Raw genomic sequence first — 17,493 nt, forward strand, 5'->3', positions numbered from 1 at the left:
CAGCACAAACTGTTCGGAGCGATCGTTGAACTTGATCGCGACGATGTGAACAATGTTTGCGGCGAAGGCCCATTCCCGCTGTTCCGCAAGGTACTGGATCGTCTGTGCTCGAATGCTGAGTGCAACTTTAATGGCTACGTACGTGATACACGCGACTGCGGTCGGTACTACAGCTGCGACAATGGATTGTAAGTGGAAGAAGGATTTAGCATGTTTGGTATGTGGTTAAACAAAAACTATTGTTATTTCATTTCAATTTATAGCAAAACGACACATCATTGCCCTGTTGGCCACTCGTTTGACCTCCACAAGAGTACCTGTGAGCCATTTATGAAGGTGAACTGCAACAGCACGACGTGTTCAGTATGTGGAGGTCTACCAAATGGATTCGTACCAATCCCATACCCCGTGCCATTTCCAGTACCAAACCTGAACTGCTCAATCTTCGATAACGGTGGAGGTGGTGACAACAACGGTGGTAACAACAACACACAGAACTCCGATTGCTGCTGCGATGTGCTGAAGAACATCACGCTTATATTAACCGGTAGTGATCAATTCTCTCAATTGGTGCAATTGCTTATAGACCTTGGGCTAGATAATACTTTTGGGGAGCTCCGTGAAGCGTTGGTGAACATCACGCCCCTCATTAGAAATATTGTGGACGAGCTGAATAAGCTCCTTAACCTGGTTCTTAATGGACAGAACACGATGAACAACACAATGGGAGGAATGACTAATATGGGAGAACAAACAAACATTATCAATGAAATATTGAAATTGTTGGTCAACATTGTGAAAAATTTGCTGGGTTCTTTGAGTGGCAGCCCGTCGGGAGGTGGTGGCACCCCATCGGGAGGTGGTGGCACCCCATCAGGAGGTGGTGGCACCCCATCAGGAGGAGGTGGCCTCCCATCGGTAGGGGGCGTTCCGGGCCTTAGTCTCAGTGGAGCCGGTGGTGGAATGGCAAATGTTCTAGGAATTCTCCAGGGAGCTGGAGGTGGAGCTGGTAATCTTGCTCTCGGTTTATAGTTCACTGGTTCACGGAGAACCTCGGAGTAGTATTTAACGCCACCTCAAGCAAGGCTGTTGTCAACATTGTTACTTTAATCGTGATTTTTTCCTAATTCGTTCTATCTGTTGACCTCTTACTGCAAACTTTTCTGTTAAATAAAGCTCTTAAACACTATCGCTTTCGTTTCCATTCTTCATAGTCTATACTCGCTTCATTTTTCTTACTGTTGCCTCTGTCTAATCACACTCGGTAGTATCTGCGGATATACACGACTCGTACATTATTATCTCATGTAAGTACAGATCTCATTTGCTACCTTTGATATATTGTTGCTTCTTTTCGATTTGCAAGGATTACTGGTAGATCGATCAACTGCTCCAACTGTGTGCACGGTAGCAACCCTAATAACACCTCCCATAGTTCCCACTACGATACCACCCGTAACTGCTGCACCAACCTGTTCTCCATGCAACTGTTCTCCTCAGCAATGCAGTGGTACCGTGTCGTTAATGGTGCAGATAATCAGTCAATTGTTCCTAAGTTTTCTCGGTAGGTGAAAATTTTCCAAACTGCCTTCTCCATTATACTACTGCCATCCTGTTTACTACTGTTTATCTATAAAACAAACCCTGCGAATTTAAATAATACAAACTATCTTATGAACGCACGTGAAGGAAACAACAATACACCATGCACTACGGTTTCGCCGGTATGTACTCAGACGAACCCGTTGACGTTAAACAACATTCAATTGCTAATAGGACAGCTGAAAAACATCGGCGTAGTGCCGGAGTTATTAAGAGTAGTCAGCCAAGCATTGGTCGGTTTGTTGGGTACGTGTCAGCAAATGCAGCTCTACAACTGAAGACGAAATTGCCGGATCATTCACTAACAACTATATATTTTTTTAAATAATTTAAACATACAAAGGTGGTCAAACTCTACCAATCGGAGTAATTACCCAGTTACAGAATGCTGGCGTTGTGCCAAAGCTCCTGGAAGTCGTGAGTCAAGCGGTTCAGGGTCTTTTGGGTAGGTGTGGAATCTATCTTGCATTACCACTTAGCTTAAGGGCTTCAATGTTATTGCAGGCGGTGGAGGAAGTACAACACTGTTGCAAGGACTTCCGAGTACGAACGCACTGCTAGGCACAAACAACGGTGTGGTGCCCGGTTTGCTGCAAGTCGTCAGCCAAGCGGCACAAGGTTTGCTGGGTACGTTTGAATATGTAAAAGAAGCTGAGCAGTATAGTTTTATTCATCATTTTCTTTGTTTCCCAATGGAGGAGGAACAGGAGGCGGAGGACTTTCACTTCCACTTGGGTTAAATGGTGTGACCGGTGGGTTAACCGGTGTGGTCCCCGATCTGCTGCAGGTCGTTAGCCAAGCCGTGCAAGGATTGCTGGGTATGTAACGATAGTAAATTGTGCAATTGAAATAATTGTATTAAAACTAGCTCTTTTTACTAAAAGGTGGTTCGAGTTCGTCGACATGCGTTGGAACAGGTCAAAACTGTGCACTTCAATCATACAGCGGTGCACTGGAGCAGTTGTTAATTCTTTTGTTATCTCTACTGCAAAGTCTGTTTGGTATGTTGTTAATGTGTATTATGCTGATGCATGAATGTAATAGATAAATTTGATTCATTTTCCATTCCATCCCTTTACAAAAGTAACATTAGATGCGGCTTGTCCAATAACACTGCCACCAGCAACGCTATCGCCGATACTAACCTTACCTACCATTGTCATTCCTCTGAAAAACTCTACCACCCATCGTAATGCTTTACTGCATTACACTACCGATCGTTTTCGGTGGGTTGTCCTTCGATTACGAATCAAATTTGTTTATCGGAACGATGTGCGTACCTTGGTGTTATAAATCAACTGCCCTTGATCATCGGTAACCAAGTAAACAAAACTGTTTTGCTATTTTTTCAACCAAAGGAATCTTACAGTCCGGTGTGATACCCGCAGTTACTGTTCCGGTTGTTACACTTCCGGTAACACTTCCACCGGTAACGCTACCCACACTTCCACCGGTAACGCTACCCACACTTCCACCGATAACGCTACCCACACTTCCACCGGTAACGCTACCCACACTTCCACCGGTAACGCTACCCACACTTCCACCGGTAACGCTACCCACACTTCCAACGGTAACGCTGCCCACACTTCCACCGGTAACGCTACCCACACTTCCACCGGTAACGCTACCCACACTTCCGGCAATAATGCTGCCTGGCATAACGCTTCCATCAGTAGTCTTTCAGCACAACAATAACAGCAGTAGTCTGGGTGGTCCGTTGGTGTACCTTCCGCTTCAAGTAAATCTGGAACTGCTGAATGGTTTATTGTCGGCCCTTCTTACCTTATTGCCGCTATTGCTTGGTAGGTGTTTTGGGAGGAACGCTTTTTCATATTCACGTTCCCTCTCCGGCGTTAGATAAGCAGTCTTACTAATGCGTTACTTATTTTTCTTCTCATTTGGATGGATTTTCCGATAAATGCAGCATTGCTCCCGTCACTGCTGGGTGCCTTGCCCTTGCTGAACTTACCTGCGGGTCTGGCGAACACTGTGACTGATCTTCTGGACAATCTGGGTGTTCTTGGTGGTGTACTACCGGAGGTACTGAACATGACACAAACTCTGTTACCAGCGCTGGGGGCACTGCCAGTGAATCTTACCTCTCTTCCGGTAACGCTTCCCACCCTTCTACCACAAGCGGTCAATGTTATGATTGATCTTCCGACAAACCTGGCTAGCTTAGGTGGTGTATTGCAAACCATTATAGGACTCCTGCAAAGTTTACTCGGTAGGTGTTTCACTCACGCATAATCTTATCGTTCAGGACCTAGTGTGTTGCTGTGTTTTTGCTTACTAATTCTCCATCGAAACATTCTCACATGCACAGATAATTATTTTATCATTGACATTGTAACATAATTCTTATTATTAAACAAATGCTTTTCTCTCTTTCATGAAAAACAGGATCGCTCCTTGGTGTGACGGTACCATCTATGACGATGTCTACACTTCCCATCACAATTCCTACGATAACGATACCGACGCTTCCTGTTACAATTCCGACACTTACAATTCCAACGATACCCATTACAATTCCAACGATACCCGTTACCATTCCAACGATACCCATTACAATTCCAACGATACCCGTTACAATTCCAACGATACCCGTTACAATTCCAACGATACCCGTTACAATTCCAACAATACCCGTTACAATTCCAACGGTGCCCGTTACAATTCCAACGGTATCCGTTACAATTCCAACGGTACCCGTTACAATTCCAACGGTACCCGTTACAATTCCAACGGTATCCGTTACAATTCCAACAGTATCCGGTACAATTCCAACAATACCCGTTACAATTCCAACAGTACCCGTTACAATACCAACAGTATCCGTTACAAATTCAGCGTTACCCGTTACAATTGCAACAGTACCCGTTACAATTCCAACAGTAACCGATACAACGGTTTCCGTTACAATTCCAACGATTTCTGATACAATTCCAATGGTAACCGATACGGTACCAACGGTACCCGTTACAATTCCAACGGTACCCGTTACTATTCCAACAGTAACCGATACAATTCCAACGATACCCGTTACTATTCCAACAGTAACCGATACAATTCCAACGATACCCGTTACAATTCCAACGGTAACCGATACAATTCCAACGATACCCGTAACAATTCCAACAGTAACCGATACAATTCCAACGATACCCGTTACTATTCCAACGGTAACCGATACAATTCCAATGGTACCCGTAACAATTCCAACAGTAACCGATACAATTCCAACGATACCCGTTACTATTCCAACGGTAACCGATACAATTCCAACGATACCCGTAACAATTCCAACAGTAACCGATACAATTCCAACGGTACCCGTTACTATTCCAACGTTAACCGATACAACTCCAACGATACCCGTAACAATTCCAACAGTAACCGATACAATTCCAACGATACCCGTTACTATTCCAACGGTAACCGATACAATTCCAACGATACCCGTAACAATTCCAACAGTAACCGATACAATTCCAACAGTACCCGTTACTATTCCAACAGTAACCGATACAATTCCAACAATACCCGTTACTATTCCAACGGTAACCGATACAATTCCAACGATACCCGTAACAATTCCAACAGTAACCGATACAATTCCAACGGTACCCGTTACTATTCCAACGTTAACCGATACAACTCCAACGATACCCGTTACAGTACCAACGGCGACAGTTGCACCATTCCTACCTTCAGTCATATAATGCAGTCATATAATGAATAATACAAACATAAAATATTTGGGTATCATTAATAAATTTAGTACTGTGGAAAATGTTGGAACGTCTAATAATTGTCACTTCATAATTTAAATTTTTGAATTTACCATCTGCAATTACTACTTCTTCTTTATCGAAACAACAAGCTTAGGAAGTCTGCCAAACTCCAAGACCTGCCATTTCTGACTTTCTTTAACTTTAATTACTCGCAGCCGGATAGTCAGTCCAGCGTACGGAAGATTGGTACGGATGGGATTTTAGACTGATCCTGTCGTGTATCTATTAATACACCTCCATCTTGAATTTAGCGCGCATTTCATTAAATATTATTATAACTTCATGCTTGAAACAAGCAACGAAACCCATCCAATAGACCAACCACATTTTGCGTAAGGGGTTATTTCACTAAATTGGATGCTTTACACATAATTAATTCGTGTAATTGATTATAAGCCATCTCATATACGTATTGCATCTCTCCAGATCAGCTTACGTGCTTTCATATGGTGCTGTCAATACTTTTCCCCCTTTCAGGATTAAGGGGAACCGCACAAGAACGAGTTTTAATATTCATGAAATGCTTTCATTTCATTAAGGACAATATAAAAAGGGATAAACGATTGTGCTAAAGACACAAAGAATGGACGGCGGTATAAAAGATTGAATCGATTGGAATGGAAGAAGAGTGTAAAGGCAAGAAGATAATAAAAGAAAAAGAACTGTATGGAACGAGAAGCATTCCTTTACGTGTAAGTGAACTTCTTGCTTCGATCCACCGGTAAGATTTATGAGAATTTGTTCCTAGTCTTCCGCAGAGAAATGTTAGCTTTCGAGGGGTTTCATTGACACTTGACGTCTGGGGACTTCTTGTGGTGCTTGGTTGCGAGAAATACTGGACTTGAATATTTTCTCTGACCATTGCCTGGGGGTGGAAAAGAGCACGAGGTTAAAGAATAACACAGTGGAACGTTTATTAGATTTCTAAATCACATAACGTCTGACAACCGCAATCACAGCAGTCAACCATTTGACCGGCCAATATGTCTCAAGTTCCGAGCAGCTGGGATAGCAATTGCTTGTTAGATAAGAAGCTTCGAATCTCCACGCTGTACGTGGCCATCTCAACACACTGATGATGGATTGGTCGGGCCTGGGCCGGGCCTGGGAGCGGTATGGGCTTGCTGCATGGAGCGATCGATGCATCATAGATGGCGTAAGGAACGTGTTTAGGATAAGTGTGTGATACCGAAGAACCTCGGGTCATTGCTAGGTGCATATAAAAGCAACCAGCGCCAGAATGCTTTACCCGAGACGGATTTTCGATACATCTTGTGGGAGACCATGGGGCCACGGATGATAGTGCTGGTGTTGCTACAGTTTGTTGCATATGCAGCGGTGGAACGGTTGGATATTATCTGTCAGATTCAGCTGCAACTACCGATTGAAAGAGCATTAGCCAAAGAGCTTTGTTCCTGTAACATGTTTATAGTGAATAGCGTAACATTTGACATCGATAAATCAACTGTACTGACGCGTGAAGGTAAGAAGTTGCTGCTTTATACAACATGACAATAATAGTTAATTAGGTATACTCTTTAAGAACTCTCCCGAATAGACACTATCAAGCAGAGTAACCCAACGGCCGATGTGCTACTTACGATAGTTCTTCCCTTCAACGTGACCACCCTTTCGGTACATCAGAAACTCAGCGAGCGCATCAACATTGTGCTGCGCGACAACGTGCTGGACGGTGTTGATCTGGATTACGACATTGCACTGCTCGATTACTACGAGCAGCTTCGCTATGCCCAGTTTCTACGGCGATTGCGCTCGATACTAAGCGATAAATACGCGATCATCACCACGATCGGATGCCATACGCTGGGAAGTTCAAAAGCGCTTCTAAATTCGTTCAACGATCATCTGGATATGGTGAGTGTCGTTGGCGTGAATATGCTGGAGGATGAGCTAGTAAACCGCCGCAAAGAGGAGTTTATGTTGCGCGAATATGGAACAGAATTCATTACCCGTCTTCTGCAAGACGGATTGCGTGCGGAGAAGATCGTGCTCAGTGTGCTGACGGTCGGAATTGTGTTCAATCCCAGCAATTATCGAGTAACCAGATCGCTACAGCGCAGTCACGTTGGAGTGCTCTCCTACGGTCAGGTTTGCGAACTGCTAGAGGAGAAGCAATCAAAGTGTGGTTCTTATGCGTCCAGCAAACGTCCTGCGTGTTCTTTATTCGCGGGAAATGCTGCGATCGTGTACGATAGCGAGCAAACGGTACGAGCACGCGTCCACCAAGCCCGCGACCTTGGTGTGAGAGGTGTTTTGATGTTGCCGAATTATGATGATTTGGAAAACATCTGCAACGGAGGTTCGTTCCCATTGTTGCGAAGTTTATTGGATGAAGTAGCAAAGATCGAAACATCGACCGATAGAGTTGCGTTAGTTTGTGATTCGAAACAAAAGTATGGCGATACCGAAGACCGTGCCATATACTACACGTACTACAATGGAAGGTAAGACGTGCTCTTGGATCTCGAATTGGAACACCGTGGAGATATTAAGATTTCGTAACTTTATTTCCTAGATTTGAACAACATCGTTGTGGCGCTGGAACTCATTTTGACGCACAGCTACAACTATGCACTAAGGATGAATACCCGCAGATCGTGCTGATGGACAAGGAGCGTAAAGCAATTACTGAAGCACTTTCCAGACATTCATCGACAGAACTTAAAATTGGAAGTACACTTTCTGCAACGTCGAATTCCGAAGTGACGGAGACAATTCAAACGTTCGCGTCATTGGAACAATCGTTTAAATCTGCAGTGCAAGCACTCGAAAGTGCCCTAACGTACTTGGACAACATAATTTACAAAGTATTGAGCTTGATGGAACGGATGGAGGATCTTGAGGAATCACTTAGAGATAGAACAATGGTACTAGAATCGACACAGCCGCCAAAAGTAATTAAATCATCCACTCAAACCGTTAGCGAAATGGACAATTATCCAACGGCCATTAGTTTAGTTATGGAAGATACAGAAACTGACGCAACCACTCGCCTGGAAACCACTACCAGCCGTACTGTGCTGGAAAGCTCACTGATACCGGCCGGTTTACCATATTTCTTCTGATATGATATTAAAATAAAGCATTTTTTGTGTATTGCAGCGTGCATGTGCAGCGGTATGGTTATCGAAAGTTGTGTCGTTACAAGTAAAAACCAACCACTGTTCAAATATGACAGCAAGTGGAACAATTTTGCATGACTCAGCGCCAGCGTCACAGTGTGCCATGAGAAACGATTGTGGTGTACCGCCGAAGAGGTGCAGTACTGCCATCATTATCATGGTAGCAAGTAGTGCTACGAAACCTTTCGAACATCATCACCGTACCACAGGCCACACAAGTTGGCGTTCGTGTTTGGAAACCTGTAAATTCTTCGCCACGCAGGTCCACCCTCTCCGCATCACACGGGACCATCGGGCAGCAGCAGGGCAAACAATGTTTGACTGTTTTTGTCTTTGGCCACCGCTACCGGCGGCCGATGCGGACAAAAACGTGCCATTTCAAACTTTTCCCAATCAGCGTGTACCGTCATCGGTGGACAGCTTGCCGTACGTTGCCGAATTCCTGCACCAGCTGCACGGTTACCGGGTGCGGTATGCACCGTACCTTTACCGGTACGCCCTGCTCATCAACGCCATCGAAACGGTTGTATATTTTGAGTCGCTATTGATGACAGCACACTGTAGACTACGTAGACTGAGGGGAAGGGAGTGTGCTCACCGCAGTGGTCACGGGCACGGGCGGTTATTATCCACCGAAAAAGCCCCATAACCTCAACGTTGGTGTTTGTAATATCTTTCACGCTTTCTGTTTCATCGTCTCCCGCTTTGATTCCGCTTTTTTGCAGGTGCTGTCGGTGTATGCAGTGCTGACACAAGCCGGGTGGGACCATCGGCTGCAATGGCGTCCACTGTGGCACATTCCGAAGTATTTGCGAATCAATTTTGCCCTGGCCGTGTCACTGCTAACCATTTACTCGAATCTGGCAGCGATCGTTGGTTTGCTCACGGTTAGTGTGGGTGTGCTATATAGGGGTGCAAAAAGGAAAAAAAGTAAAGCCAGCTAACGTTAACGGATGCTGACTCGACGACCTATTTAAGTGATACTGTGTTACCAACCGGCTCCTGTTCCTCCCGTTCTCCCACCCACTCTAGTATCGAACGTTTCTACTTTGGCCGTCCATTTGGCTCCATCTCGGCACGTTTGCGCTGGAGCTGTGGTACCTGATGGGCAACAAACGGACTACGCTACCGCCGGTTTGCTTACGGAAGTTTGACCTAAATGTTTGCCAAAACGAAACGGACAAATGGCGGTCCCCATTGATGGTTTTCCTGCTTGGCTTCCATCTATCGATAGCGATCGCTGTTTACCTGAACGTGGATGACCTAAAGCCCGTTTCAGGTACGGCACACGGTACGGATTGGTACGGTCTGCGTTCATTTTAACCGAAACCACACACCGGAAAATGAACACACACGCGCCACGTGGAACTGTTTCACGTTCCAAAAGCGGGACAACTGCCAACGCAGCATTATTCCCAGTGTCGCGTGCTTCAACGAAGATTAGCGAAGGTGATTTACGGTTGTTATGGAAACACACTAGATGGCGCTACTGATATGAAGGTGCGGATCTCTCCCAGGATAAGTGAACCTATTTAGTGACCCAATCATAAAATACACAGTGGTATGCGAAATTTTCGTATTGCAAAAACACAAATGGTAATGCTAGATTTATTACACCGTTGGGAGTTTTGGTTTGGTGTTTGGTGGCTTAGTTATGAATAACAGTGTGTGAAGTAACTATACGAACAGTAGTTTTTAGAACTAAACATACATTTAGAGAGATATATAACAGTAAAGTTTCAAAGTACTTTTAATAAAACACATTTTTCAAAGGTGGATTGATATTCCGTTCTTCAGATTCACAGGTTGTGTTCTCTTCGCAGGTTCAGGTCAGGTTCTAGGATTGTAAATATATTTTAAAATTTCAAAACAAAAAAAAAAAACAAACAAAAGGAAGATTTGACCATCTCATTGCGGATTTTTATTTTTTCTACCACTCTATTTTTTTTTTTTTTTTATTTATTCAGAGACGGCCAGGCCGTATTGCTATTTTTTTTTTTCTACCACTCTATATTGTTCCAAATTTATTTTGTCATTATGTTGATAAATATTTCCCTTTTCTTAATATTTTTCTGTCATCTTTATACATCTTCTGTTTGTTTGTGTAATCCCATTCTACAACTTTCCTCGATAGCTAGCGAACTAATCGTTATGAAGTGAAGAAATAACACTTATTTTCTCGTTTTTGTTGTTGTTCTTGTGTAAGTTTAAATATAGTATATCATGCGTTTACAAGACGTTTAAATTAACTGGTTGCTTGATATGATAATATTTTTATACATCTTTTTAAAGGTTTTGCTAAAGAAAAACGTATGTGATCGTACAATTATGTAACGCACTGTATTTAGACTCTTTATAACAAATGTTCAAACAAATCAAAGTAAGCGGTTATTTATGCGGTTGTGCTGCTGTTACCGAATTATTGTTTGTGCGGACCCTTGTTTTTGGCGCACAAACTCGCAAACTTATTACTTAAGACTGCGACCTAACTTACACTGCACTTACCTACAAACACATGAGCTTCTTCACACGGGAAATGAGCTTTTTTGTTTATTGTTATTTTACCGAAACGCCAAACATTCTTCGTCGGCCCATTCCTCACACAGGGGGGCCAATGTAAGCAAAACGTGGTTATGTCAACATTAAGCGCTGGTCACGTGTTGGGCCATTTCTTCTGGGTGATTTAGTGCTATACGCCTCAGGGCGTATAACCATCTGCGAATGATAGACATTTTAGCCCGACTGATGAAAGAGACGGAGAAGGGTGGGGTAGTGGGCGGATGGAAAGGGTGCGAGGGGCTTTGGGTGATATCACTATAAGGAGAAACACAGATTGATTTGTTGCCATTCGAACATGAGTTGCAGCTGGTCATCATCCCGATGCTGGGTGGGTAATCGAGTTTCTGGCAACGACGGGAAACCTATGCAGTGCTTCAGCGTCCTTGCTCAGGCTCCAGGCCGGGTAATAAAGTTAACTGCAGTTTACCGAGGGATAAATTTATTTATTCGTGCCTTCTCAAGAAAACCTATCATACTCAACCATCCGCATAGTCATCGGGGTTGAACTTTCCCCGGATGAAATTGCAAAAACTTCTGCGCCGTCTCCACCAAGGAGCAGGAGCTCCGGTATAAACGGTAAAGTTGTTTTACGTTGTGGTGAAAATTGAAATCCAATCTTAGAAATACGAACCTGGTTTCGAGGTCCCCGGGGTGCCATTGGACGTGAACGGCTCTAACTCTCCAGCCTTGTGGTTTGTCGGTGGTGATGCACATGCTGGCCCATGAACTTCCTGTTGCTGGTTTACCGAGCGAAGATTAGCTGTGCTGGAAAACGGGAATGCCTTGTTGATGCCGGTGAACGTAAAGACCGTCATGTAAGTAGAGCGAAGCGACACACACTAAATGACCTTTCAACTCTTACCTTTCAACCCGAGAGTCGTTCTTGAGAGCCAATCATACTGCTGAACGTTACAGCCCTACTTTCTTCAAGTAGCTTTTAGTCCCTACCATCCTACCACGCCATCTCGTAGCAATTTGATGCCCGACAACTCCCCGAGATGGGGAAATGTGATGACAAAGTTTGTTTTGCTTTAAAACAACACCCTCTGCTGGACGCATTCATGCGCCCCGGTCCCGGGGACCGATTCGCTGCGGTAAGTTCCATTCAGGCTGGATGAAAGCAGAAACTTCCAGCCAGGAAGTGGATTTTACTGTATTTCACCAACCGGGTTTGTTGCGTTGTGTTGTGTGATGGAAAGAACGCGCACTCGGTGGATTGTGGCGGCCTGTTAATGAAGGGAAGCTACTTTCGTGCTTCACAAGACACATCGGCGCAGTGCTGCTGCGAGCTAGCATGGCGTTCTTGTTCATTTTTCTTCAGAGGCCAAACTTTCTTTGCGGTCGGAGATGTCGTGGTGTTGTGAAGTGGCCGGGCAGTGTGTTTGAGTTGTTTCTTGATTGTGTGGTAGGCTGTCGCTGCATGGCGAAATGTAGTGGCCCATCGCACAGGTGTAGAAAGGCACTAATGTTTTTTTTCTCTTCCGTGCTTCCATGTGCAAAGTTCTTCGACATGAGCGAGTAAGCAACAAGCCCCATGAAGGGCAAGGTCTATAGGGCAAATTCAACTTTAAAAAGCACCCAAGCAACTTGAATGTGCAAGCGCCTACACGTCGCTGAAGTGTTGCAACACATTCGCGCCGTTCCCTTCAACCAGAAAAACGCGAAACACTTTCTTCCTCGCTGGTGGTTTGCTAACGCTTTTGAATGAATTTCGTTTGCTTGAGAAGATGCGGTTAAGCGAGTGCAGAATCGTGCAGCTAACATATCGTTTCATTACGTGGCACTGGCGTGGCTGCAAAATTCATTCTCCCGTGTCCATTAAAAAGGCCCCAGAAAATGAATGCGAAAGAAAACCCTTCAAATGGCTTTCGGGTGTGCGAAACGCCTGCATTCATTTGTTATCGTTGATGGATTGAAATGTGGCCGGTTGGCAGCTGCAGTCACATTTGCTTTCGACGTGAAACCAAAAAAAGCCGACCGGTGTCGGATTCGGTGCTTTTCGTTGCAGTGGACGGGCAGGAAAGTTGATCTTTGTTTTGTTGGTTCCAACGGCAGTTGGGAAAAAAGGGTTTTTTGTTTTGTGCAATTTATTTATTTGCCATTTTTTCACACATCCCTGTGTTGGTCCGGAAAGTTTTCCACACTGGGAAAGCGGCAGACGGGGGTTTGCGGATGGTGCTGATGAAATTATAATATAAATTGGCATCGCCTGTTGACAGTGTGCAGCGGCCGACCATCCACTGAGTTTGGATCGACAGAGTTAATAAAAAGTAGAAATAAAAACGGTGGTTAACATGCAAAAAGCTCCCGACAAAGTTACCACAGTTTATTGTAGATCGTTTTGGTATCAAATGGCTTATTTGAACACTCGTAATATAGTGCTAACAGTCTTGAGAGTATAGAACAAAGTATAAAGAACAAGATATAGTAAAGAGCAAACTGAAAGGGAAAAACAACGAAATATAATAAACTAAATTTAAAGGAAATAAACTTTAGCGTTTAAATGTGTTTTAACAGTCAATTTAAAATTTGAATTCAAAATCTGACAGTTTACTAAACGGGTTAATAATGGCTACTTATCGAAGAAATAAACGATCGGAATCGGGCTCTATCTCTTTCGTCGTAAGATCGATGTGAACAGCGCCCTCTGTTGGCAATTTGGACAAGCCAAGCTTCTACAGATGAATCGTTCATACTATCATTTATCACACTCGAATCGTGTAATGTCTCATGGCAAATGTTTTGGGTAATCTTTGCAAAAAATCAACCATTCTACCGGCACAGCTGCGTTCGGCGTGGTAGCTTGTATGCATTACAATCTTTACGTTATATTTGAAAAGCTAAAAGCTTCGCTTAATCTTGTTTGACGTGCAATAAAATGTGTACAAAACCACCTTGCATCCAGAACCCTCACTATCATGTTGGAGCTATTGGAATTCAAAATGGAGTTGAAATTATTTGCAAACATTTGCCGTACCAGTTACCGATCTGAAAAAAAAGGAAAGGAAAATGAGATTGTATGGCTTACCGGAAGCGACCTCATGGTTGATACGTCCAAGCTCTAGGGAGACCTAATCCTTGCGTTGAACCCTTTCAATGCAATTCTATCGCCCAATTGCAGACACGATTATTCTCGCCAGATTGTCCAAGACGAATGGGGATGCTTTGTGTACTTTTCCTGCATCGTTCGGACCGAAAGCAGTATCTTCGGCTACACCGGTCAGCCAGCGGTTGCCCCAAACAGGGACTGGAAATTTGGGCGAATTTCTAAGAAATGGTGCAATCGAGCTTGCGAAGCATGGCACTACGTCAGCTTGCACTGTCCGTTACCGCGTGCACATATTTAAACAACACTACGCCCGCTCCACTGTTGAACCTTTCATGCTGTGGTTGGTGGTTCTTTGTTCAAAAATCCCCACAGAACACAGAACCTGAACCTCGTCCGCTCGTGTTTCTTGGTCCAGCGATGGAAGGGCAAATCGGGCACAAGCTGGGCAAACAATCACCGTCCAAAAACCAATGTAGCTGCGTAATTCAATTCGGAAACTAGCCCACTCGGTTTGCGGTCCGGTACATTCCACCGGTACTAGCAGTGTTCGCATCGCATCGCACTCTCGGTACCGGCACTCTATAGTTGTTTCCTTCCATCACCGCGCAGTACATAACTGTTGGAGAGCTATATTTTATCGTTTGCAGCAGGCAACAGGCGCACAATGCACGGTAAGCTTCAAACGTAACAGAAGCGTCCAGCTGCACATGGCCGCCCCTTAAAATTCGGACAAGGACCAAATCCGGGCATTACTCGTCGTTTGTCGTTATTAGTATGCAGCAGCTACGTTTGTTAAATTACGACCTCCTTATCGGCTTAGCTGCCCGGCAAAAGTTGGCCGCCAACGTGCTAATGGGGATTTGTGTTGCGAACCGTCGTGTTCACACCGGTACATGTCGATGTTTTCAACGATAAATGCTTTCGTGAAAGGAGCACGAGCACTCCTTATGGGACGTATGGGTCGGTAGCATACTCTTATTAGACGTATAGCGCATCTGACATTCGCCTTGGAGGCGAAATTGCTTGTCGGTGCAAAGTTAGCATAAAGTGTTTAATTATATTCCGAGAGTAATGCAGCACATTTTTGGGAAAATGTTTTTGGATCCATGAGTTTGTTTCAATTTCGTTGCATACTAAGTTAATACAATACAGTGCTGCAATACAGGTGTTTTGTATTCACATAGGATCTTACAATTGTCTGGCTAGTTGCTCTGAAACCTAAATTTCATTAGTAGTCATCATATTTTTGTGTGTGGAACAGATTTTGAGAGATTAATTTCATCAAATGTTTGTACTTTTTTTAACGACTTGATTGATCATGTCTTTCAAATCATCGAATACAATAAGTCAAGAGCTTCCTGAGCTTCTTGAGTATTGTAAAATCAATTCGAATTTTCACGGAGATATCTCATAGCGTATCTACTTCTTTTCTTGTTGTCTTTTAAATTGCTACCTTACCTATTCAGGAGTTAATTTCGTAACGTAAATGAGTTAACTTACTGGTAAATGAGTTAAAGAATCATTAGCGCGTTATTTAACTCATAAGTTACGACTCTTTACGAAAAATTTTAACTCACTCACACTCGCTCACACTGAGCACTGAGTGAAATAGTTTATATTAGCAAGGTATAGTCTACGCTGAGATTTAATAGAAAAATATAGTAAGGAAACTACAAAAGTACAAAATCAAGAACTTATATCGACGCTTCACATATTCTACAAATGTTAGAATCTCCTTCTCCAGAGATGTATCCCATGCATCTGCTAATGCAGCACTAAAGAAGCACTATAGCTATAGCCTTATATGCCTTATATAGTGATTGAATATTTGCAATAATAACCAGTGAACTACTTAGAAGAATTGATCAAAGTGTGTAAGTAACACAAAAATGTTAATCATTTTATGGGAGTAAATAAATACACTATTCACATAAGTAGTTTTATTCCACTGTGTTCTCTGTCATACGTGGGTCCATGCACTACTGCACCATCTGTGCATTCACAAAGCGAAAGCAAAATATCGTCCCGATACTGAGTGGTTCTTGGCGATAGAACTTTCTATTCCCTACCCTGCTCGAAAGTTGCCCCATAGCAGGATGGTGGGAAATGTTGGAAAGTTTCGGGAACGTTTATGTTAGTGGGACATCTTAACGATGTAAAGAATGTAAATGCTGAGAGTCGCCACCGTATTTCAATTTGTGTGGAAGTATGTCAGAGCTTAAACATTGACTCAACTGATTGCAGCGATTGAGTATTGAGCGTTCGGATGTTCGCATACCCCAACCAACACCCATTAGTAAATAAAACATATACCTTCCTCAATTATCATCATCGCTGCGCAGCAGCACATTTATTGTTTCGTGTTTTTGAAGGTGTCTTTGGTTCCTTCCTAGCTTTTAGGACTTTATTCATTTGCTTTACTGCATTACTCATGGGATTGGTTTTGCACTGTTTCAACGTGTTTAAACATATTCGCTAACATGATAGTTGTATGGTTGTCGTTTCCCTTTCTCTGGCACACTATTTACATGCTCAACGACAACGGTTCGCTCCTCTACATTAACATCTGTTTTTTTTTTTTTTTGTATTTGTTAAGTATTTTATGTTCAGCTCAACAGTTTCACAACATCTTACAGCAACAGCGTTATCCTGTTTAACAATTCCGCTTCCATCGCCCGTACTCCAACCTTTTGTAGTTGTTTTTTTGCGGAAAACTAATCCGTTTTCCATCTCCCTCCCCTTGTATGTTACAGCAAAATGTCCCTTTCCGTGGGTTAGGTTTGTATTTTCTTTTACATGAAGAGCTTTGCGCTCCCCATGGGTAAATAAACATCCGTTAACACTTGTCCACTCCTCCTTTATTATCCTCCAAAGCGGCACGCCTTTGCAAAGCGGTCCTGCGGTACACGCGTGGTTGGTTAGAAAAATATGAATATCTGCGCATACACTTCGATAAAAAATATTATCATAAACAGCAGCACGGCACTGTCCGCCTGCCGGCGCAACTCTGCCGTGGCGTACCGCAGGAGCTTGCGATATTGTCAAACGGACGCAACCGAATTGCTGTCGTACGCAACGAGCAGCGAATCGTCCTCGTCGCTTCCACTCCCGGCACTCCTCGCCTCCTCCGGCTCGTCTTCCTCATCCCCCGGCCAACGGTACAGCCCACGGCTAATGGGTTGATAGGTACCCTTCTGGCTCCGGCCACCCCCACCGCCGATCATATTGTCATCCGTGTCCGTCGTCGCTTCGTCCCCGTTGTCGTCGTCGTCGCACACTGCTGCCCGGCCCGGTTCCAGGTCGGCGTCGGCGCCATCGCACGGTATCCGCACGATCAGGT

General features: G+C 43.9%; 1 protein-coding gene across 1 annotated transcript; it reads left to right on the forward strand.

Annotated features, from left to right (window-relative positions):
• Positions 1-8,858: 8,858 nt before the first annotated feature.
• On the forward strand, positions 8,859-9,868 carry LOC128300294 (uncharacterized). The gene is made up of 3 exons (XM_053036314.1): positions 8,859-9,068; positions 9,271-9,432; positions 9,578-9,868. Exons 1-3 carry the CDS (start codon positions 8,859-8,861, stop codon positions 9,866-9,868), a joined length of 663 nt encoding a protein of 220 aa, XP_052892274.1.
• The last annotated feature ends 7,625 nt before the right edge of the window (positions 9,869-17,493 follow it).

This window comes from Anopheles moucheti, chromosome 2 (genome assembly GCF_943734755.1).
Source record: "Anopheles moucheti chromosome 2, idAnoMoucSN_F20_07, whole genome shotgun sequence".
Classification (NCBI taxonomy): Eukaryota; Metazoa; Arthropoda; class Insecta; order Diptera; family Culicidae; genus Anopheles; species Anopheles moucheti.